The sequence below is a fragment of the Lonchura striata genome, chromosome 4, assembly GCF_046129695.1.
Source record: "Lonchura striata isolate bLonStr1 chromosome 4, bLonStr1.mat, whole genome shotgun sequence".
NCBI lineage: Eukaryota > Metazoa > Chordata > Aves > Passeriformes > Estrildidae > Lonchura > Lonchura striata.
In genome coordinates this window covers 26119187-26144879 of record NC_134606.1, presented here as the reverse complement: position 1 = coordinate 26144879, position 25693 = coordinate 26119187, and the positions used below count along the sequence as shown (strand labels likewise).

At 36.3% G+C, this 25693-nt stretch overlaps 1 protein-coding gene across 1 annotated transcript; it reads right to left on the bottom strand.

Annotated features, from left to right (window-relative positions):
* Positions 1-384: 384 nt before the first annotated feature.
* On the bottom strand, positions 385-25693 carry CWH43 (cell wall biogenesis 43 C-terminal homolog). Its single transcript, XM_021528000.3, has 16 exons — positions 25605-25693; positions 24614-24805; positions 21612-21732; positions 21349-21503; positions 19821-20022; positions 18785-18845; positions 17208-17493; positions 14341-14466; positions 12090-12169; positions 11057-11162; positions 7906-8041; positions 6595-6744; positions 4196-4340; positions 3511-3572; positions 2308-2463; positions 385-823 (listed from the first exon to the last, which is right to left on the bottom strand). The coding sequence occupies exons 1-16, from the start codon at positions 25645-25647 to the stop codon at positions 736-738; spliced, it is 2109 nt and encodes a 702-aa protein (XP_021383675.1). The 5' UTR covers positions 25648-25693; the 3' UTR covers positions 385-735.

Genomic DNA, 25693 nt, shown 5'->3' with positions numbered 1-25693 from the left:
ATTACAGTTCATTTTAAATAAAAGTTACAACCAACTTGTTTCCATTTTCAGAAACCTTGTTATGTTGAGCACAATTGTTTTTAATTCTTCATCAGTGTGTTCATGTAGGTGTCTCATAACCATCGTTATTTAGAGGTACTCTACTCTTCCCTTTGTAAAAACATTTAAGTGCCTAATATCTAGTTAATAAAATGAAGTCTATAAAAGTTACCTTTTTTTCTCCAGTATTATGAACATCAATAATCTGCAAATTGTTGTAAAACTCATCTAAGAATAAAATGTAGAATAGCAGCAAGGCACACACTTCAGACACATACTTAGTGCATACCTCCCAATTAAAAAATAACACTATTTTTCAAAATTTCTATTTTGAAAAACCCTAGGTCAATCTTTTTATTCCAGTTGCAGCAATAGCACTCTGAAACATCTTGATATATGATACCTCCCCAAAAGACGAAGAAGTTGTTGCCAAAGCAAGTTCCCATCCTTGCTTTGTTGCATACAAAGTAGGTACCCGACCAATGTAGATACCAGTTTATCAAAATGCAGGCATCTTCCCTCCCTCACAGTGATGGCAGCTCATTCAAGAAGCCACCAACTATTACACAGACATTCACAGTGTTATGCAGCATTGGAGTTGCTCATCCTTAAACACTGTAATCTTTTTGGCTGTAAATTCAGTGTCAAGCAACAAACCTTTCTTGCTGGTCTCAATAATAATCTTATTTTCTTGCTCTAATTTGTCCGTTTAAAATATTTAGGAGTGCTCATATGAAAGTGATGAATAGGCACATAATTATGTCCATCTTTATAAGATCCAAACCTAAAAAAAATATTAAACAAAGTAATACTATTACAACATTATTTATCTCATGCAATTAAATCATACAGTTACTACCCTACTTCTGAATGTTCTAGGCAATTTGTTTCAGAAACAGGCCCCAACACTACTAAATGTAAATCAGGTTCTATGAACCCTCTCCTACTAAAGGTCTTTGAGTATACTGGAGACAATTAATTACATTGATTCCACTGATGCTATAGGCAGTCTATAATTTGAACTCCAGATGAAAAAGCTGAGTGTTGCAATTATCTGCTTAAATTCTAAGCTAAGTTTTTAGTCTTGGTTTTAGTGGAGATACAATTTAAACACCCATACCACCCATAGTATCAAAACTGTCAACCCTGTTATAAATATTGTACATCTTACTTTTGCAAATTATGATGAAAACTGAAATTTTTCACGCCAAATTTAAATATGAAAGTTTGACAACTGACTATTTTGGTAGACAGACTTGCAAAAGTAAAATGGAGTACTTATTCAAAATATCAGTGCTAAGTAATATTTAAGAGCACTGCCACTGTATTTCTACAGAAGTAGGGTTAATCAGAAAAAGTTAAATACATTTTAATATTTCTGATTATAGGCAGACAAAAGAAACTAGGACAAGATTCTGTGCTGAAGTCAACTGAGAATAATCTGAACATGAGTGCTAACTGTAGGCAAGTTCCATCATGTGGAAAAGTCAGGACAAACCGCTTCTTAGTCAGGAAGCCAGTGGCTGAGTGGTACATAAAAAGTGAGTACACTCAACTGTCAGATGTATATGAGAAAGTAATATATTCTGCATTATGCATGTTGGGAATAGTAAACATGGCATTCCTGGGAATTATTCTCTGTCACAAACTTCATGACTCTTTCACTATTAATAATAGAATAAATATCTTCCTCTATATATCTCTTCCTTATGCGATACCAGTGGAAAAATGATGGCAATTTAGAAATAAATTACTCTTTTACATTAAACCTCGTTCTTTTCTTTTCCTCCTTGACACATGCAACATACTGCCTTAGGCATTATTTTTAATTTTTGCTCCAATTATATGGTATGGTTTAAAATGCTTATGCAAAAAATATTTATTGTACATATTTTATTTAATATTCTAAGTAACAGTATATTATGAGCCCAATCTCCAAAGTGCTGGAAACATGGAAGATCTTTCATCATCCATCAAGAGTCATCACAACACTTGGCAAATATCCCTATGAAACAATCTCAGAAATTGCCTGCTTAAATGAGCATTGCTTGCACTTTATGCTGTGACACAACAGACTGATTTTACCAGGGCACATGCCAAATTAATCAAAAAAATGGAATTACAAATCAGAAGTTCCTGACTTCTACTCTTCTGCTCAGTTGGGTACTGATCAGTGCCTCTCACTTTAGAAATAATTCTGTTCCTAGACTTCTCTTTTACAAGATGCCAGGTACATCATCCCCTTCATTTCCTATGAGACACACTGACCTGGGATTGAAATGGATGTCCTCAGGAACTTGGCTGGGATCAGTGACAATTCTGTCATTGTCAACAAAGCTATCCATATGATCTGGAATTCTAAATTTGGCCATCTGGACTTCTGAATCACTTAAACCAGCATGAGATATGCGGGCATAACCCAGCCTGTCAAATATGAGAAGAGTTAGTTTGAAGAAATAACTTGCCACAATTTGATCACATTCTTAATGAATGTATTTTATTTTTCTCAAGAGTTACGCTTTAGCTTATCAATGCAGTTCTCCATTTCTGTGAATCTCACCTTCAAAAAACTGAAAGTGTTCCATAAACAGGATCGTGATACCATGTCACAAGCATAAAAACTGAAAAACTGTGCTTGACAGTAAAAATAAGTTCTGTGTTTAAAAACCTTTTTTAAAAATTACAGCTTTAGAATATGAGTGAATGTGTAAGCTCACCAAATTTTCACTGAAAATACTTCAATATTCAAGAAAGGAACTCAGGCATCAATTGAATGATTAATGTGAAAAAATCAAATTGCGAATAGAGTTTTAGCTGAGTTTTTTAGTTGCCTTTTTTTTATTTTTTACTCAATACTGTTAAGACAGCTATCAAGTTTATGACTTGTGAACACGGCAAAATTTGCATGGTTTATTCAAAAGAAGATGAATTTCATTCCTGTACAAATACCACCAAGAGAACTATTTGTAAACCATTTGGTATTAAAAGATATGGAGTGCATAGGTCCTGTGCCTCAATATAGGCTTACACAGTTCAAGTTGCCACTAAATCCAGCATAAATATTGGCTGAATTAGATCAGTATTTTGCTTCAAGAAACCCTAAATCATAGTTCAAAATTTGTATCTTCCATGTCACATACAAACTTGGTCTTAGCCTTCACATTTTAGAATGAAGTTGCAAAGCCAGAGCTCTGGAGAAATGTAGTTTTATGCTACTAAAGCAGAGTAGATCTGAAGGCTTTTGACACAGAATGATGAAACTTTTAATAGTGTCTTTGTGAATTATATTCAGAGATACACCCATTCTTGTGACCCTAAGACCAATGTTTCACACAATTTTATGATAGCTCCAACTGTCCGTAATAATTGTTCAGGGATCTGAGACTCTTCCACAATCACTTACAAGAGATTATAAAACTGATAACCATAAAGATGCTTAAGCCTACAAATAAGTGATTTACTTTAACATACCTTATTACTCCACGATACATAATATAGCTACACCATCTGTCCCGATCTGTACTGTCAATATCCTAGAGGGATGTTGAAAGGGGAAAAAAAGTCAAACAAATAAGGTAAGTGCTCATCTGGGTAGGCTTTAAATCAGTAATAGGACCAATATGTAAACTCACTGCAGAAAAATATGTTGCCTAAAACATTGTAATACGGTAGAAAGAAAAAAAGCTCACTGTTAGACATGGACAAATGAGACAACTTTTTGGTATCACTTGACACAGAGCTCATTTTTAAAACAGAAGAATCACAGAAATTAGAGGCTATCTGGAGGTCACCTATTCCTAACCTTGGTCAAAGTCACTTCAGGCAGATTGCTCAGGGCCTTATGCACCTAACTTCTGAACATCCCTAAGGATGAAGGTTTCACAACTTCACCAGGCCCCTGTTCTAATCCTTGACAACCCTGTGACCTTTTTATTCCTTCTAACAGACATTTCCCTTGGGGCAGCCACTGTCCATTGCCTCTTGTTCTTTCACTATGTAACTCCACCTTTGCAAGATATCATGAGGTAGCTAAAGACTATATTTGAAAATGGTCATGTGTTCTCTTCTCTGTCTATATTTAAGTTATCAATTTGAAATATTAGGCTGAGTATTCCCAATATATATTTTCTTTAAAGATGCACTATTTTCATATTACCTGCACGGTTCCATTTTTTATTAATTCAGTATAGTCTCTGGATCCAGGAGCTGAAGTGATGTATCCTAGAAACACAACTTGCTTAGAGCTAGTCTTCAATAGGTTTGAAACAGCTATTGCTTGGAGTTTTCTGTCCAAGTCCTCTCTGAAAGAAAATGGAAAAGATTTTAAGACATATATATTTTAGCTCACAATCTCTGCACTATGACATAGTAGACTACAAATCAATCTGGTACCATTTTTTTGCTCAATATTAGAGAGTATGAAAGTTCACAGAAAGCTCAAAATTATCACTACATTTGATAAAAGCCAGATGGTCATGGTAGATGTAATTAACATTCTCTTTCTATCCATCACAGGAACAACTTTTTCTATTACTGTTTTGTTTTTAATACTGATATCATCACTAGAGATGTGAATGTTAGTGTTTTGGTTATCTAAGGCTTTGTCTTTGCTTGCACTTAAAATTTAACTGTGCTAGCTAGAATGATGTGGTGGGTAACAAAGAACTTACACGCTAAATAAATTTTCTCATGGATAGATCATGGTAAATAAAGTCTTAAAGTCTGGGTCCCATAATTTATGAAATGTAACTAGAGTTACATCATCCCATTAGCATTACTTAATTACATTTGGCATGCATTTCACATCTCTTTAACAAGATTTACACAAGAGTTCCAACATGACCAAAAGTGATAGCTTAAAGTGGAGGCTAGTAAAATACTTCATTGGACCCCACTCCCCAGCCTTGGATTTGTCATAAAATAATGAATAAACAGCTCTCTTTCTATGATTCTTTATGTTAATGACCTTAAATGGTTGCATAAATCATGTTGTCTTCTAGATTTTGATAGTCTGGGCTAACAGGTAAAAACAGTGGCAAAGAGAGCTGATTTTGAACATGTAAACCCTGAAGAAGACAACAATTTAAGTGCAGCTATGCTTCCTAAATAGTGGTTGCTTCTGACTGAAGCAACCGAATTAAGGAGAAAGAGCACACAGACAGAAGACAAAAAAATCCCCCTTAAGAAGAAGTCTGACCCAGGTATATGTGAAGCTGCCTGCTTAGCTAGCTGCTCTTTCTAGAATGCACCTCTCCAGAAGATAGGGTCTTTTAAAAGCACATAGTTATAGTCCCACATTTTTAAAATAATTTTAAAATAACCCTAGTTATCCAGTATTCTATATTCTATGTCAATGTAAGCAGCAGAAGAAAAAAATATTAAAAATGAGCAGTTATGTGCAGTATTTAGTTACAAAGTCATTCCCCTCTGAAACACAATCTAATTTGCACTCATTTCCCATGGACTTCTCATATTTTCTCTTTCATCTTTATCTCATTTCTTTGTGAAGGTATTATACAGTGTTATTTTCTCTACTTTGACAAAGAGTTTCTCAGACAGGCAAGTCTAATCATCTGTGTGAGGCACAGAATTAAATCCTGCTCTAGAGTTAAAAATGGGGAGTGATTTCTGACAACTATATTTGTTTAATAAATGGGAAATCTATAAACAATTTGAACGTTTGATGCAGTTTCTACTCAGGGGAAGGAAATGGGATATAGAAAATTCCTTTGGTTTTCTGAGCAGCTTCTTTGTGTTATAATATTCTGCATCCTATCCATAAATATGCCACTCTGTGAATTGTAACATTTTCTTTTAAATTCCAGATATCACTACATAGCCACAAACATACTAGATATCCCATCAAATATAACAGAAATAACAGCTACATGGAGCATTCACAAAACTATCTTTTATTAATATTCTTTACACACAGTTAATCAAAACATGGTTTTCAAGAACTGAAATATATATCTTATTATTTTCCATAATTTAGTTGATTTATTGGTATAATATTGCTTTTCTGAATTCAGAGACCAGACTTCCTATTTCTACTTGCATACTCTCAGAAGGACACTGATGGATATTTTTGCTGCTGTTTCAACACTGTCCTTTATTGAAGGTTTCAGCTTTGTTACTTAAAAAAAAAAAAACAAAACCACATTTTTCCATTAATGCTGTCTATCTCTAACTGTACCTATCTGCATTCATTGTGGAATGTAATACATCTATTCCACATGCAAAAAGTCAGAAGGATGATGTCTTACCCTGAGTTGCATCCTATCATTTGTTGTGACTTTGCAGAACTGTATATTTAAATGTCTAGTAATCCAGATAGTAGGTTCAGCTGAGTTTTGCATGACACATTAAAAAATGCTTCAACATTTCAAACCAGTAGTTTAACCAATTTTAAACTGTCATAGTATTTCTTCAAATGTGCTCTGCTACAACCAGTATTACAGCAGCAGATTTTAAAGAGTACAAAATAAATCCCAGAAGTTCACAGATTACATTACATTACTTTACACTCTATGTAAAAATAAGTGAAATACGCACTCCTCATTTCCAAAGTGAGCAACAACAAAATCAATCAGCTTCCCTGTGAAGTTGACAGTCAGGGAGATAGCAGGTGCAATCTCTCCCTCTGGAGATGGAAGGAGGTGATGGGTCGATTTTACAATTGGATACCTGGATAGTGCCATAATCCTACATGAGGAGAGGCAAAAAGTTACATTTTGTGATTCACAAGCATCAAAGGTGTGAACTAAGCAGATAAATGTGAGCAGAAGACTAACTGTCACTGAAAAAACTGTAAGTCCAGAATACAAACTATGTCTAGTGGATTTTTCTGAATATAGAATGTTTCCCTCCAAAATACTGCTTAACTACATGTCTAAAAATATATTATCACGTTAATTCCTACACTAAGAAATATCATTCTATAAATATGAAGTCTTTCACTGAGATTTTCATGATCTGTATTTCATACAAAACAGAATTTTATGCTACCAGAAATTTAAAGGTATATTAAAAGTAGAAGTAGGTAGAAATACATCTTTAAAATGAGAGATTTCTCTTTTGTCAGCTTCTGTTTTGACATTTTGCATCAGGTTTTTCAATGTATTTCATTTAAAAAATCTCATAGAATGACTTCTCTCCCCCATTCTGCCTCAAATAGGCAAGATCTGGAAGAAGAAAATTACTAAATGCCCCTCACATATTGAAAAAATTCAATAGCCATAGCAACATCAGTAGGAAGTTCTATCTACCACAGAAATGTGTATATACCCATGAAAATAAAAAGTTACATTATATGCCAGTATTTTTCTAGAGGACAAACATATTTAAAGATATGCAACTGGTAGGTGGTCAAGCATTAAGGTAAAATTAGACACAAAATATCTGGTCAAACAGACATGTACCTTTCTATTCCCATTTCCCATTATTACAGCCCAAGCTAGATATGAATTCAAAATTTCTCATACCTTTTCCAACGATCACATTTTAAAGTCTGAAATACAAAATTCTCATAACCCAAAACAAAATACTGTGAGAAGGGCATCAGGTGCAGTACTTGAACTTCCAAATCTGTACATTAAAGGGCAGGATGCCATTCTCTGTATCACCAAAACCAAAGTAGCTTATGGGGGCAGGCACCAAAATCTGATCATGTTTAGCAATAGGAAAATTTCATCCACACTGCATGGTAATGCTAATGTATCAAAGCCTGTTGCTAAAGGACAAGCTTTAACAAGTGATTATAGTGAGTACTATTCCAACTATTCTTTGCTTTTGTATTAGTGCAGTTTGTATTAGGCAATATATTCACATCTATTTACTGCCACTGTACATGTAAATGTGACTCACCCCCAAGTGTGATCTCTTGTGCTTGGACCAAAATCTGTATAAAATCCCAGTCTTTCTCCTAGCCACATTGTTGGATCATGGTTTCCAATGAATGGTTTAGAGGCATCACTCTCTATAATAGTGATAAAATCTGCTTCTAAGATGGAAGGGAAAAAAAGAAAATATTTTCACATTTATAACTGTTACATATAAATGGGACTTATATATAACTACATAATATCATTATTTCCCATTTGATTACAGAGGGATAGACACAAGCCCTTCTGTCAAGGCAAATCGATGTTGGCAACAAAGTCATGCCCAAACTTTTGGCTACTGCAGGCCACACAAACTCTGATGAAGATGCACTTAGTGTCTGCTGGCCATGGCTCATCCCTGGTGCATGACCAGAGATACAGAAGACTGCAGAATACAGCTGGCCTGAGCAGACCTTGTGCCATTTCTAAAGCACTAGTTACTATGCACACAGAAATTAACACCACAGTAGCAAGTCTCCTGCTTTCAATTTGATGAACAAACACTACACAGCACATCTGCACTTCTCTTCATCTACCAAATCCTATTGTGCTTCAAAGGGTCCTGTGCAAGACCAGCAAACTAGATGCTGTTGCCAAAATATTATTCAGCCCGGAGCAACCTTGCATCAGCCCCAAGGCATGGTAGCAGAAGGATTCGCAGCTCAGTGGATTGCTGACCATCTGCAGCCACCTCACTTTCTCAAAGCACTGTGGTCCCTCCCTGTTTACATGCAGAAGTGTGGTTTTGCCAGGGGAACATGATGGGTTCCCCTATATTTTAACTGCAGGATACAGGAAGAACTATGCAGTTCCTTGAGGAAGGATTTTCCTTAGTTGTTTTCTAAGAAACAGCTGCCCATGCCTGAAGGAAGGTGGGAGTCTGCAAGCTGCCCACAGGATGGCTGAAGCATTCAGACTCAGCTTGAGCAGTAGGTCAGTATAGCTGCAGCAGTAACAAGGGCTCCAAGTGCTCCCTTCTTGCTGAAATTATGCCCCTCTTGGAGTGTTCTCCTACACAGGAAGGCAAATTGAGTCACCATTTCATCCACAGCCCTTCCATAAGGAATTATGGCCATCCAGAACCACAGAAGATTTTTTGCTTTTGAAATATCATATGTAGCAGTGTAAAGCATTGTCAGAAGGGAAAATGGGAGCCCAGTGTTCTTAAATGGATTCCCAGGTTTTTCCTTCTACATCATTAGCATACATGCTGATCACAGAAAGAGTAACTGAAACCATTAAGAAGGGTTGATGTTGAATCCCTCCAGGGCAAACAGAAATTCCAGACACAAAAGCCATTACATGTGGCATCTTCACTATTCCAACAGAGAACTGAGCCCAAGAAATGCACACCACCCCACCACACCTTTAAAGACAACCCCTACCCTAAAGCAGATAGCCATTCTTTTCTCTATGGCTCTCAAAATCAGGAACTCTTCTTATAGGAATTTCTAGACAAACTCTGAGTGCATTTACTGACAATGTTAATGTAGCATTTTATATAAAAATATGCATGTAACATAAAACTCCAGAATACCATTTCTACCTATTAAAATTATTAATTTATATTTTGGGTTAATTATTAATATAAATAAACTATCAATTTATAATTTAATAATATTAATTTATAGTAAATATTATTAATATTATATTACTATTAATACTTTATGTTATTATATTAATATAATCTCCATTATAATATTAATTTATATGAAATATATTATTTATTATTTAACATATTAATTTTTACTTGTTAATTTATATTAAATACATTAATTTCTAATTAATATGTTATTAATTTATATTTTGGGTTATTATTATTAATTTATATTTTATTAATTTATATTTTGGAATTTGCTGCCTTTTTGACTTAGCAATTGTCTTTTTCAGAAGTGATATTTTACTACCCTAAAGAAATGCCAATGGACATAAATAACCACTTTTTCTAATATTCATTAATTTAAACTAAAGGTGCCAGAAATAAATGCATTCATCAAAATAGATAAATAAATATGCAAGGATTAAATAACCACCCAGACACCCAGACATGAACTATGGAATCAGCTATGTAGAAGAATGTTCCTAATTTCAATTCATTAAATGTCCTGGCTGTTTTCTTATATCACCAGACAGCCAACATAGCCCAGCTCTCTGAACCTTTGGTCATGGGACAATGGAGTGAATGAGGTTAAATCAGTCTCTTCACTCTTCACTAACTCCTGCCACAAAATCAAGAATTGCACAGGAGCACCTGTCAGTGCCTTTTCATTGCTTGGGTTTGTAAAGACTGAGCTGCTCAGGAAAATACTGTGGCAGACCAGAGAACAACAAATACTGGGATTACAGCATGGACATTTCCTAATTCCCTGGGCTTCTTTAGATGTTAAACTGTTGGTCCCCTGTGCACCCTATCTCATGGGTATTGCAGGGAAAGAGGAACACCTACAAGCACTACTGGCCAATTCCTTTCAATGACCTCTGCAACAGCACTCGAGTCCAAAGTTTTTGTTTCTTATAGCTAATTTTCCAAGCAAATTCCTGTCCATGAGCAACAGTTTAGACACTCTTCTTTACAGTGAAATCATGACAACCAAACCACAATCATTACTTTTCTTGTATACATTGCACTGGTTCAATGATGGAAACGGACTTGTCTGTTTCTTCTCTATATTCATTGTTAAGGGCATTTGAATTTCACACCCTTTAGGAATTATATAATGCTTCACATTTTAAATAACCCACATAGAAATTATAAAACATTATATTTTACCTAAAACTATATTTGCCTTTGTAAATACCATTGTATTTTATCTAAAAGGATATTATTTCATTTATGCAAAGAATTTCTCTAAGACAAGTAACTCATCAGTAATATGAGAAGAAAAATCTAAATAAGAAATATAATGTTCCTCTGATCAGAAACCTCTCTAAAACATAGTAAACAAATTATCACATCTGCAAATGGATTTTTGACTGAAGTGATTGTATTGGAACAGGTCAAAAATTGAGGAGAAAACCACTAAACACAGGTTCTTGTGTTAATGCAAAAAATGGCCTCAGTTACCAAGGTGTTTTCACTTGTCTTTTCAGATGAATACTCCCAAATATAAATGAAGTCAGGAAAAAAGAGTTACCTGTCTGATTAAGCAAATTAGCTGATCCTTCCAAATTAGACCATCCTTCATTGTCATATCCAAATCTAAAAGGCCAGATCATAGCAGAGAAATCTCTTTTTGGAACCTCAAAAAAAAAAGGAAAAAAGTAAAATAAAATTTGAATTTTACATATTATAGCTTTGCAGTAAACACCAGATACATGATGCCATAAAATACATACAGAAAGGGTTGTTTTAACCAATATATTTTCCTAATAAAGCTGTCAGAATTACAAAATACTAAATCTGCTATTAACAAGGGACTAAAAGTCATCATTCTTCAAATTAATTTGTACAAGTAACAGTAAACAAAGAGGAAAGAGACAATGCACTTTTTTCATCTTACTAAGAGGAACTGACCACTTTTTGCCACACAATAAGGCAAAACATGAATTAATTGAAAAAGAAGGCCAACTGTATTAATCTGTGTATATTTGTGAAACTAACACTGAACCCCATGACTGTTAACCATCTTGTTATTCATTACCTTTGCAATACCTATTTTCTTGCAAGATAGAAAACTGGAATCTTCAAATTTTTATCTAATTTCCATACCTAGTCTAAGTCTAACCTATGTCAACCAACTTTTCAGAGAGCTCCAGTTCAGAGTTATGATATAGTATAGAGACATAGAATTCCTTCAGCTGGAAGAAGCCTCAGAAAATTATCTGTTCAAACTCCCCTATCATGAGATCAGCAGGCTAATAGCCTTGTCCAGTTTGAATACCATCCAAATAAACTCATTTATAAAATTAATGTTCAAATTGAATATATGAGACAAGAACCTCTCAAATTTTCAAAATATTTTTTTCCTTCACAGCATCATTATAAATCTCAAAGACTCAGACATTTCAATTTGACATTAATTTATAAATTAAATTTTTGCATCTTCATTTATGCATTAGTTTTTCTGAATACTTGGTTGCAAAGATTTCTTCAGCCACAATTAACACACCTAAGCTATTACACACACATTTTACTGTATATTTGAAAGTTACCGTTCTCACACTCACCCCTTGGCCCAACTTCTTCTGGTAAGTTTTATAACGTAAACCTAATCCAAGCAAACCGACACCAACAAACAGCCACAATACTTGAAATAGAAAAACACAGAAAAAAATTGTTTTAATTTGAGAAAAAATAATGTTACTATTGCTGTTAAACAGGACACTTATTCTAAGGTATGCTATTCACAGGATGAAAAATATGTCCATTTAAGTGACAATAGCAGATCAAGGAGGCATCTATGCATGCAGAATGTGTATATGTGTGCAAATACACTCTCTAAAACACAACATGCTGAGCAGATAAAATGTACCAAAACTCCATGGAATAGTTATGTAAAAATTACACCTACTGAAGAATTCATTATAGGACATGAATAAGAGCATCATGTAAGCCCTTCAGTGTTTTGCTCTCTGTGTGCAAATGTGCACCCGTAGTAGACAATTTTCATCTTGTATTAATACAATACATTACAATATTAATTACAATACATACATCTTGTATTAATACAATACATGTAGAATAAAATTTAGTTTACTTTGCAAGTTTTTAGATGTCAGAAAGATGTGGCTCTTGTCAGACTTAAAGAGTGGTCATTTGTTTGACAGACTCTTGGAAAGACAGTGCAGCTTCAAAGAAAGCATATTCAGAGCTTTCTAATTGCTCCTGTAGAATTACATATAACCACAGTGTGCACCTAAGAGCTTTCACCATTCAGCACTGTTTAATTTGATGATCAAAGCCCTCTGCAGTTATTTCATTTATACAGTGGCATATGCTATCTACAATGATTTCAGTACCTTCAGTTTATTCTTTCATATATTTAAAAATATGTGAAATTATTTTAATGCAAGTTTTCTGGAATTTTGTGTAAAATGTAAATATATTTTATAATAGAAGATGTCAGGAAGAAGGACATGCTACCTATATTAGCACATGTCAAGCTATTTCATACTGTGCAAGACACAAAGGTGCTTGGAGTGGAAGCTGAGAAACAGAACAAGTGTGGGCACGATGAGGAAGAGCAAGTACTGTTGCAACATTGCAAGGTTAGCTAAGCAAGGGCTGTGCTTCGTGACAGGTAGTATTTTGAAGTATTAATTTACTTTTGTGAAATGTTCCTTAGTGGTAATATTCAAACCACTTGAAAGGGTGCTCATGTTTTCTTTGACACACAGACTCTCACAGGCCACATTCTTTTGGCCCTTGAGTATACAGGGTAAAGATCTCCATAAAGATTCCAGAAACAGCACTGAAAAACGGTGAAGCACTATTGTCTTCTTTTTCCAAATGCAGCAAAATATACACAAATGGCAAGCAATTTGATCCAAAGTCACAGAAGAAAAGATGCAGGAATTGCAATGTTCAGCATCCTTATCTCTGTAGGATTACCATGCCCTAATGCCTAGCATTTTGCTCCTCTAGCAAACTTCATGCTATTGACAGGCATTTTTTTCTTTAGAAACAGTAAGCTGACAATGAAAAAAAAAGTAAAGTACTCAAATGATTGTAGAGAAATAGTTGAAAATATTTGTATGCTTTAAAAGCCATAGAGTGATAAAACCTCAAACATTTGGTTTTCATTTCTCTTCAAAACCTAAGGAAAAAAGCAAACCCCATACATATAATCTGAAAATCTGGGATCCCTAGGCATAGTTGAGAGGCAGCAGATGACAATGGCTTCCTGAGGACAGGCCAGGTCTGAGCACACAGCCAGTGTCCAGCGTTGTGCTGTGCTGCTGGCCACAGCAGGCGCTGCAGGACCTCCTCACATGAGTGTCACACTGTACAGCAGCTCAGGGCCAGCCGAGTGCCACCGCACTGCCAGGCAGCCCACACAGCCCTGGCAGCGCTGTCACCCTGAACCGCCTCAAAAACGCCGTACCGCGTGCTGGGAAACCATCGCATCTTTTGTACAAACAATGTCAATCCCAAGATCCAGAGAGGCCTCCTCCTCAACCACTGAAACAAAACCACCAATGATGCTGAATCCATTTTCGCATTTTGGCCAGATTCTTGTCTCTGTTTAACACACTCCAATAGGAATAGCCTCTATCAGTCACAACCACAGTTATTCAGCTCCTCCAGCAGTATATGTCATCATTAACCTGGAACTAGGGAAATACCAATTACCAGTCTAAGACTAGCACCAAAAAGACATTTCTAAAATATCTGACCAAATACTCCACAGTGTTATTTTTTTTTTCCTTAAACAATATTCCTAGATTCATGGAGAACAGGAACTAAAATTATACTTACGTAGTTTAATACAGTTTTTACTCCTTTTGAAGAATAGTTTTTGATTGCTTTTCACTTCAAAGACAGAGCTAAGGTCTTTCTTGGGTCCTGTTAGAAAGTCTACCCCAATACATAACATTATAAAACCTGTAAAAATATAAGTAATTAGTTTTTTCATAGACCATTAACATATTAAACATTGCTTAAAAACACATTTTATAAACTCCCAGCTGTTGTGTTACAACATCACAGCCTTATGGTTCCAACAACAAAGAGGATTCAAAACAAAATGCAGATAAATGCCATACCTTATGAGACAAGGCAGGAACTATGAGATTTATTGGCAGGTCTCTCAAGTAAAGGCTGATTTGCAGTGCAGTTACAGGGTATTATGTCAAAAAGGTTAGCACATGGCAGATAAATTATGCTAAAATCCTTCCAGGCCCTATTGATGGCTACAACTCTCAGCTGAGCCTACAGTTTTCAAAGTTTACTGAAATTAACCTAGACAAGAACAATTGAGTTACACCTACATATTATAGAACCTCAAAACAACAGCATGCTGAATAAAGGACATTGATGATTACACATATCTATAACCTTTGGCAATGAACTGCTCAGTCACCAAGATAAAAGTAACACATTTTTCATATAGGAACTACAAAAGCAATTGTTCAACACTTGGCTATAAAACAGTGTAAACAGACTACAGCAGGCTGGAAGGTCAATTTAACATGGCAGCAGCTTGTATTCTGGAACTCCAGAGCCAACAGAAGTACTTCTGCTTTTTAAGAACAGAAAACTAAATATACCTACAGATACATTTTAAAAGCTAGTAAGCAACTTCAGTGCACTAACTGTTGCAATGAGTGGGGATTGAATCTTTTCAGTAAGTATCTCAGACAAATAATACAAGGTCTTTTCCAATCCCTAATGAGCTAAAGAATGCAATTACTTTTTAAAAAAGCATGGAAGGATAATGAACTGGATAAGAGCTCTGCCAGAGAAGATATATGCCCTTAATATCTTTGTGGCATAGTTAATTAATTATAGAAGCCATATTTTACTTCAGAGTAATAGCTAACTATTAGTCAGTATTTTTTTATTTCCCTTACTTGTTACATTAGCTGTAGTGAAAGTTTACCAACCAGGATACTTGGTCTAGCACAATGAAGGGGAACACACAAAACCTTTCTCAAAGGGTGGCTGATTCACAGACTTTAAAGTTGATGGAGATCAGGAATCTGACCCCTCAGCTTTATATCACACCACAGTGAAGCAGCACAGAAGTTTTGAATTTAATGATCTTACTTTCATTGTCACTTTTGCTGGTGAAGTTCCCTACCCAAACTGCAGCAAGAGAAAGGCAGGATATTGGACAGGAGAAGAAAGTAAGTAATAGCACTTGCACCTACAAGAAACCAGAAGAAAATGACCCGTTTGCCAGAAAGCCAAGCTGTAAGGGTAAAAGCACAGCAACAAATACACAGTCTCATGGTATTACTTTGATAAGCTATGGGATGGCATGAAAAAGATAGAGACTGCATTCCCAGATGGAAGTTAAACTCATGCAGTGCCATCAGTTGTGTTCCATTTACAGTTTTCTTTACCAAAGAGAAAATTAGAACCATCTCTCTGTTACTACCCAGTGATCACACCAGGTAAATTAATCACAAGTGTGCATTTAAAAGAAAGTAACAGAAAGGAATTTTGAATAAAAGTATTTCTTTTGTGAAAGCATTACTTTTGTGGAAGCATGACACTCCTCTACCACACTCCATTCTTCATATAACTTCAAAAAATTAAATTTAATTGGCTAAGATAACTATTTCTAAAGACTCCTCAGAGTGCTTTCAGAACAAAGAAAATAATGCAATAATGGAATTAAATTCTCGTAAAACATAATGAACTCAAATCCCTCATGTGAATGCCGTAATATAAGAAACACACATGGAGAGTAAGAAACTGGAGTGACACAAAGTAGTTGCAAACACATTTATAGAATATGAAACCTTTGGAGCAACAAGTTAAATTAGTCATTAATATTTTCAAAATAAAATATACTAATGCATCACATTTTTTAAAATGTCCCACATTTAGCCCAAGACAATGTCTGGCATTGTTCAAATGTAGTTAGTGAAATATGCCATTGAAACATGTTAGAACCTATTGAGAAAATATTTCTGGACACAAAACCAGGAAGGGTTGGTTTCCTTTCCACCTCTCCACCCTCATCAAGTCATCATTTTGCTAAAGCCTTTATATTTGCTCAACTCAGTTCTTATTTGAAAATACCTAACAATTTATTTTCTGCCTGTCCTGTTCACATGTTTCTGATGCTACAGGCTCATCTGAAATGCCCCAAACATGCTGGTGTGTCCACAAAACATAAGGTAGAGACACAGGGGAAAGAAGCTCAGGTCTCTAATGTACACTAGCTAGATCATCAGGATGCTGCACTTTGCCCTGCAGAGCAGGGCTAAATAATGCACTGAATTACATTACAGTCCCAGTAGCTACCCTGTTACCTTAGGCACTGCTACCTTAGGTAGCCAGCATATTTGTGCATTCACACCCTGGATTGCAGCCATATTTTTAGAGTGACTGAATAACAGATCTCCTTCTCCACTGCGTACTTTAATTATCAGACATTTTTCCACTTTTGAATTCCATTTTCTGTCCACATTTTAGACTATTTCTAACAGTAAAGAAACAAGTAGAATATTTTTTGCATGTCTCATTAATTTTTGCACTGAAACTCTTACCACAATAAGTTATTAAACAGTAATCAAGCATTTGAAAAGACTCTTTATACAATAGATATATTTCACGTGTCTGTCTGAGGCTAAAGCAAGCATATTTGTATTTGTTCATTATCACAAATGTACCTAGAAGAAGATGGGAGCTTTCTCTAATGTAAACTCCTCCAGGTACAAATTTATAAGCTGTACACCAAACACAGAAGAATAATTCAAGAACATAGGCAAACATGGCTGTGCTCATGGCTTTCCCAGGATGCAGACAGCTGACAAAGCGTCCAGCTAGTTGAGGCCACACACACATAGTAAAGACACCAAGAATGTTGCCTGCAACAGCAGCACTCCAGGTATGTAAATAAAGGAGACCAGCTGAAGATGCCAAACCTGTGAAGGGATAGAAAAGAATAGAGTAAGTCTCAGTCAGGTATATTACCCACCACATCCATTTTCATATTCTGGCTAGTGAAAAAACAGAGTCTGGGAAATATAATTGTGCTTTCCAGCCTTAAAACTGCATTACTAGAAGGACAGGTATTCACAGCAGCTAAAGAGAGTCTTTTATTTTCCCAGTATCTCACTCTTGAAGCATTGCCTATTCAGCTGAAAACAATATAGCAAAAAGAGGGCAGAGAAACATAAAGAGCCAAAACCAAACAGTTTTTTCTTACAGAGTTCTTCAGCACAACAGAGGAATGATGCAGCTCTTAAGAGAGTAACAGGCCTATCAGTTATGAATCTCTTTTACCATAATACAGAAAGAATCAGATAGATTAATATGAAAACATAGAATTTCATTATTTTTCCCTGTAGATAACTATAGAAAGGGCAAGAAAGCAACTATTAATCTTTTACTGACTGCAAGGTCCTTGACTTACCATGCTATCTTTGATTTGGGGATTTGACTCTAAACAGAACATCTCTATAACAGGACATCTTCATTTTAAAACATTCATATCTACAATAAAATATTATTGTAGATATGAATATTTACTGTCACACCATAAAAGTAAATATATAGAAACACTTTTAATATTTAACTTTAATACATCAAGGTTCCGAGCATTTTAGAATACAATGCTTGAATCAGCAAAAGAACCTTTCTGTGCCTGTTTTAAATAAGCAATGTGTGTACATCAAAAATCAAAAGTTCATGCTTACATTACAATCTGCACACACATTTCTTAACCCTAAAACCTGCCTGTTCATAATATTTTACTGTCTGTAGAACTTAGCAAGTAAAGACACAGGAGGTAAACTTGTCTCCGGGTAGACTGCTTGTTAAATTACAAGTTATTTTGCCTCCTGTGGAATTGAGAGGCTTGTGTCCTCTCAACTCCATAATCGTAGCTTTGGCCTTATCATAGAATCACTAAGGTTGGAAAAGACCTCTAAGGTCATTAAGTCCAACTGTTATACAATGCAGGTGGTCAGAACTAAGATGCTGCTCAAGGGAACAGAACCTTAACAGGGCTTCTGGAGACAATAACACTGCTCTGCAATGGCCTGGAGATTTGGCCTGTAACCCTTAGTCAACTGGTCAGACATATGTGTACTACAGTCAGTGGCAAGAGAAAAGGAGGCTTTGATTAGCCACACTTTTCTGAGATGTGGTGTCAGGTCAGAGGACTTGAGTAAAGGGATAAGGTAACACAAAATTCTGCTCAGGATTTGCACCTACCTATAAGAAACAAGGCAAAACTGATGACAAAAGACCAGCTCCAAAATGAAAGCATCAATCCATGAGCAAGGCCCAACAGAACTGTACCTCTGATACAACAATAAGGAAAAAGAAAACATACACGGATATGATTTTAAAACTACCTGATATTGAAAAAGAAACTTCTAGATATACAGACAAGGGTCCTTGTTATTATATTATAATTCTTTTACTTTAAACAAAGCTAAATTTTGTTCACACCCAGCTATATTTTCTTCACTTTATTGGATGTAAAAAACATCCAGTTGAAAATAATGGCAATTTACTGCTGTGTTCGGCAGCAAAAGCAGTCCACTGAAATCTTGGTACAAAAGATAAAAACAACACAGAGAAAATGAAAGGGAAGAATCTACCCCAAACAGAACTATTTTCTTCATGTCAAATAAGGAATCCTAAAGTATCTAACACTGCTCACAGTCTTTTGTATACCAATTTTGTATACAGCTCTTTTGTATACCAATTCCAAATTATAAATTCTGTCACCTGCAAGCACATGTAGTTTACTCAGAATAACTAATTTGGTCTCTTTCTAGATTTTGGAACTTGAATGAACCACACACAGCATTTAGTCTACATTCTTACTAATCAAAACTTCTACTGAATTATATATTTTAATAGTGTACACATTTATTTATACTTCATGCACACATCTCTGATCATCTCCTCTCTGAAGACAACTGCTAGACTAATTTACTGCATATTATAGATACACTGCATTCATAAGTCCTTGAACCTCAGTGCTAATCTAAAAATTGTTTTGAAATGTGGCAAACCAAATTTTAGTGCTGAAATAAAAATAAAAATGTATCAGAAAAGTTTAAGGTCTACACAAAATACTCAGCAATATCTCAAAGGAGGAATGAATCCTCTGTGTAAAGCACCTTGTACCCACGTTTTTCTATCTTATACCATAATCAGGTTGAGTTTTAATTTGTCACCCACTACAGCACTGGATTTTCATTACAATTTGGTAATAATAATAATAATAATAATAATAATAATAATAATAATAATAATGTACTTACCCATATGGATTAGGATCTGGACCTGTATGTGGATGTCCACTTACTGCCCATCTAGAAATTAATGAAACCTCCCCAAATATCCACAGAGTGAGGAACATAAGGCTGCCAAAAGCAATCCCTGATAAAAACCAATGAGGATGGGAAGCAGTCTCTCTAATCACATTACCAGTTTTGTTTGTTTCTTGTTTCCTTTTGTTTCCATCTAGAATAAGAATAGAAATACAGCTAAGCAAACTGTCAAATCCTATTTGCAAGAGTTACTGAGAAAAAGAAATAGCTAAAATCACAAATTTACTATAATAAATTGCATGCTGAACAAAAAGCTAATTTATCTAATTAGGATTGTGTTATCAGAATTTGATAATACAAAAAAAAAAAAAAATCTTTACTAACAACCCGAGGTCTGTCAAGAAAATATACTTGCCATAAGTGTTCAAAAATACCAACCCATCCATCTGATTATTTTCCATAATAACTTCTAAATGTTTAAATTGGCTTTGAAAATGAGCAGAAAAGTTATTAGAATTTACTCAGAGGCTTCTGTTCTCTGAAACTCTAAACTCTGATAAGAACAAAACCTGACACTTCGAAATAAGCCAGAAATAAACTCCCTTACTTCTCTTTTTTCCATGTGCTTTAGAACATCTCTCATCTAAGGAGAAAGCAGCACCTTTAATTGCATAGACATATCATTTTGTCACCCACAAACAAGACAGATTTCCTTCTTAATCTCCTGCAGCAGATTCCGTTTCTAAATTCTGATGAAAACTCAGTCTTAATTTAGATTGTGTAATGCAAGCTTACAGACAATATGCATGATGCTAATTTATACCCACTTACACATAGATAAGGTTTTATCTTTCAATTAATTCATTAAGGTTATACTGAGAAGGAAGGAGATTCTAAGGATTTAACATGAGCTGCCTTAACTAACCAACCCAACCTTGCTGTCTTCCTTGGCAATACCATCTCCACAGTTTAGCCTATGCCAGCCCCCACTACTGTGTACTCTGTGCAAACACTCCAAGAACTTGGGCAAAGTTTAACTGGGACAACTTGTCCATTCCTCCAATTCTTTCTGTTTACTTTCACATATCAGCTGTTCCCCAACTATATCTCCTCTGTTAAAAGATACACACTGGCAGAGGAACTCAAAGTGTAAACTGAATTAACAAAATAACAATAACACCACAAATGTTTCATGCTGGAAAGACAATAATCCATTCTGATTTTATTGGCCTATATTATGCCTTTGTTTGTGTTACTGTCATATTGTTGGCACTGCAATAAGGAAAGAGGCAGATCTGGCACTAACTTACTACCACTTGTATGAATTGTGATACCAGTTCTGCCATATTATGGGCAGATTGAAGTACCCCACGACTTCTAAAACCTGCAATGCTCATGCAGCAGGTCTAAAACCAGACTGTGAAGGGGAAAAAAATCAAAGAGCCAAAATCCAGTGACACATAGCTAGGTATACTTTCGATTCTTTTCATAACCACCATCTTTGCTGTAACATACTTACTTGAATGAATTCGCTCCACTGCTGCTATGAAACCAATTGTCAGTATGACAGTATTGGCAACTTGTGAGCTCCAGACTGGATTAAGTGATGTGTACCAGATACGAAGAACAAGGAGCATTATCTTGCCTAGCATGAAGCCCCATATCCTGATGAATCTGTAAGAATCGGTTTTTAAAATAGTGAGATGTTTGGGGGATTAAAAAAAAAAAAAAACAGCTTTTAATATAAATAAACATCAGTTAAATTCCATCAGTATAAGATACCTTTGTAAACTGTTTCCTGACCACCATGTTACTGTTTGAACCAGCAATGAAGAAGAAACACCAGCAGCCAAGATGAGCAGTCTAATTGTAGCATTTGGTGCATGGTATGATGCTAAGCTTCCTACAAACAAATACATGCACACAGGTTACTTTAATGATCAATAGAGACCGGGTAATAAGGATTTCCTGTGCATTAGGTCAACGTTGTTTGTAATTTGAACAGCTGCACCACATATCTGAAAACACATGACATTACACATTTTTAAACAAACCAAAGAAATGCAGGTATGCATAGAAACTGGGTAGAGAGGATATATGGATATCAGAGCACACAGACATTCTTCAAGCATGCATTTAGATAAGTCAAAAGCCATAAAGTTTTATGTACTGTGACTGCTCCACTGTGACTGTGGCTTTTGCTGCAGTGCACTTACAAAAGTACTCTGTGGCACATTCTTTATTAGACAGGAGCAGTCACCACACATAGCACAGGGATTAGAAATCAACTGCCCCAGAAGGGGTGAACAAGGCTTTCTCTGGCTCAGTATCTGGTCACTACTGGCCTGTGCCGTTTTATTTCTGAGAACTACCATTTTCCCAGCCACTGAAAGAGAGCACGTGCACACATTTTTGCCATTTCCCAGGGCACAGTGACCCCACATTACCAGCAGTTTCAAACTCTGCTAACAGGTTTCCAGGTTTCCAATTCAAGTGCAATGGACCACATATAGTCTCGTAACTTCAGTCAGTGTGGCAAATTCCCAGGACCAATGACAAACAGCAGGAGAAGCAACAACACTGTTATGATACCAGCCATTTGCTAAGTCAGTATGAGTCAAACTTGAAGAGATGTTAAGCAAGAAATGTCAGAAATGGCACTGCAGGTTCTGGCAACGCATGTTAGAAATCCTCCAACTGTTTACCTGCTCACTCTGCTCAGGGTAAAAGATAAAAGTTTAGAGCCAAGACAATAAACAAGATCGATGTGCAGTGAAGGTGCACTTGCATGAACTTCAACAGAGTTTTCATGTACGGTACACACAGATTTCTGTCACTAAATTGTGCTGGCAATCCATAAACCTGCCTCTTCAAATATTTCATCATGTGTGCTAGCTACCCTGATTAAAGGTAGCATGGGTTTGCCAAGTTAGAGCAGACACACCTTTTGTTGCTGGGCAAGTACACCTAAGATTTGAATATATCTATCCAAACACCCAAATTTAACGTATGTTGTCTGAAGACTCAGATGCCAATAGACACTACCACAGGGTATTTTGCTGTAGTTTGTTTTCAAATAGAACACAAAATCAAGTAGCACAAAAGGATACAGAAATTAGAAGTTGCAGGGAAAAGAAAGCTTCCTGAAAAGGCAGAAAGAAACAGAACAGGAAAAAATAATCCCCATAAATATTCTGGTCTTAGCTAAGCATGAAGAATTTTCTTTTTTGATTGTGAAATTGAAGACTGAGTAGAATGGGGTGGAGCATGCATGGGGTAGATTGTTCTGCCTGACAATTCAACAAGTGCCAGAGGAAGGCCATGGCCTTTTTAAGAAGCAAAAAAGATCAAAAAGAAAATAAATAAAATTGTATCAGTACAAAGGAAAAAAAACACAGGAAGAACTGAGAAACAGGAGAATCAGCAGCACATAAAAGACCATCATAGGCCTGTCACTACTCTTTATTTAGCAGAACAAAAATTGCACACTTCTACGTGATTTCCATCTCTTTTGATAAAGTGAACTAGTAAACACAGCAAGGTGATCTGAAGACTCAACCTTAAATAAACATGGCAAATTTTGTGTTACTGTCACATCTGAAGGAAAGTAAGGTGCAATTTTAAATGCTTATACTCACTCCTACTTTCTAAACTAGATCTTGCTGAAGGCAACACATGAGGCACTGCTGCAAGAAGCTGAAGATTCTGTTCACTGAGAAGCTTATTACTAAAGAAGAAAATACTAGGATGGATATAATGGGAAGAGCAGGAAAAGAAAAGAAACAATTCTTAATGAAAATCAATGACACTAACAAACTCTGCTCAGTTCTAGTATTTTTCTAGAGATAAAGAACAGTAATTCTTTTTAAAAAACTACACAGGGAAAGTAAATAAGATGATCTTACTCTGTCTTCTAACAGTAAAAGAGGAAAACTATAGGGTAAGTTATTATCTATCTATCATTTTATATTGACAAATGAGGAGCTAGGATCTGCTGCTTCTGAACCACATCACTCAGCAGCAGCATTTTCACCTCTGCACAGGATGGAGACACTTGTCTCCTTCGATTCATCCAGTGTGGCAAACTCTTTAGCATAACTCGCCTCTGAGCGTGGCTGTAACTGCCAAACCTTCCCCTGAAAAACTTAAAAAATCAACAAGAGCTAAGATTTGAACCAGTTATCTGGAGACTGAAGTGGGAATCCCAGCAAATCTTCATTTAAGGAGGAGCCTATGGAATGGGAAATGGGGCATCTATTTCCTGAGTTTATTTCATATTTAGGATGAGCCTATAACCCCTCTACAGGCATGTAGATAGACAGATTTAATTTTAAAAATACATTCTTAGAAGAAAAACTGCCTCAGAAATTAAAAAAGAATGTTTCACTCATAGAAACTAGCCCCAAGCTGTTATGTAATGCCTCATCCCTACCCATAGTCACAATTTAGAAAACACCTGTTCTGATGATATTTGAGTAATACTGTAAACACCTTTCCCATTGGGCATGACTATTACTAAATTAAAAGCTCCTAGAAATAAAAGTGAAACTATATTTTTCTGCATTTATGCAATACAATGGCTACAAAAAAATATTTCTCTATACTATACTCTAGACTATAGCTAAAACCTTGAGAGAAAAAAAAGAAACCAACAAAACATGAGTATGGGGAGAGTGGGAACTTTTTAGTCTTGTCTTTTTTGCAATTGTCTGAATTTTAAGGTAACTTGCAATGTTTGTTCTTATGCACTGATACCAAAATGGAATCTATAAGTGCATACTTACCAACCATAGTCAGTCTCAGAAAGGCTAGGACGTACTCATTGTTAGCCAACTTCCAAAAAGGGCCAATTGTCAAGAATATCGGGGAAAAGAAGGCAACAGCAAAAACTTCTAGGCCTGTAAGTGCCAGTGTTTGAAGAGGGAAGTAGTAGATCATTGGTGGCAGTGCATGATAAAGAGACCAAGAAATGTAGCCTAAAACAAGAACAAACCAAAAAGAGAAAACCCCATCATGCGTTTTCAACAAGATTTCCTGGAGATTACTTAAAAAGTACCATTTTATACTTTCGCATACAGGCTATCAAATATATTTGAAAGCAGTTCAAGTAACAACAGCCACCTTCTTTGAAGAAATGTTTGTTATTTAATGTTAAACAAACACATTTTCCGAGGAAATACAACGATGAGAATACAACAGCTCTTCCCCTACTCAGACAGCAGTTCCTACTTTGAACCTCAGTGAAGTGCTCTAATTCGGAAAGGATTAGTGTTCGGAGGGCTGGCTAAATAAGCAGTCCACCCACAGTCTCAGGGCTCCTCAAAGGCAGACTGGTGGCTAAAGGAATTATTCTAGTAAATCGGTGCGCTGTTCTTTCTCCCCTGGAGACGCCTTGTCCGGGCACAGCAGCCCTGCGCTGTGAGGTTCCGTGCTTTGCAGGAGATGCACCGAGCAGACGACACTGCGGGCGCTGGGTCTGGCGACCACCCTGGGAGCCCTGCCTTGAGCAGGGCAGAACAGCACCCGCACAAACACCTGGCCGTGAGCAGCAATACATTCTAGGCTGATCCAAGAGACAAAAAGCATTCCAGCACTGCAGGGAAAAAAAGAACCCAGAGACGAGCGCTCAGATGTGAGCACTATTTACTCGTTCCGGAGGGGAGCTGTTCCTCGGCGACACGCCTGCACGCACGGTGAGCCCCGCGGCGCGCTGCCGGGGCTGGGCGCCCCCGGCGCCCTCAACCGCGGGCCCTCGCCCCCAGCCGCGCCACCTACCCAGGAGACTCTCCGAGAGAACGGCCTTCCACAGGGGGAACATCGCCCGGCGCCGCCCGGCTCGGCGCGGGCTGCGTCCCTCTCACCGG

What these genes read in the sequence shown, in the direction of transcription:
- CWH43 (XM_021528000.3), bottom strand. Translation starts at nt 25,647, where the DNA reads ATGTTCCCCCTGTGGAAGGCCGTTCTCTCGGAGAGTCTCCTGG. An exon ending in GCTCACTTTGGAAATGAGGA is followed by an intron (nt 4,341 to 6,594) that starts GTGCGTATTTCA and finishes ATTTTCTTTCAG; the next exon opens with AGAGGACTTGGACAGAAAAC. An exon ending in TAAAAAATGGAACCGTGCAG is followed by an intron (nt 3,573 to 4,195) that starts GTAATATGAAAA and finishes ACATCCCTCTAG; the next exon opens with GATATTGACAGTACAGATCG.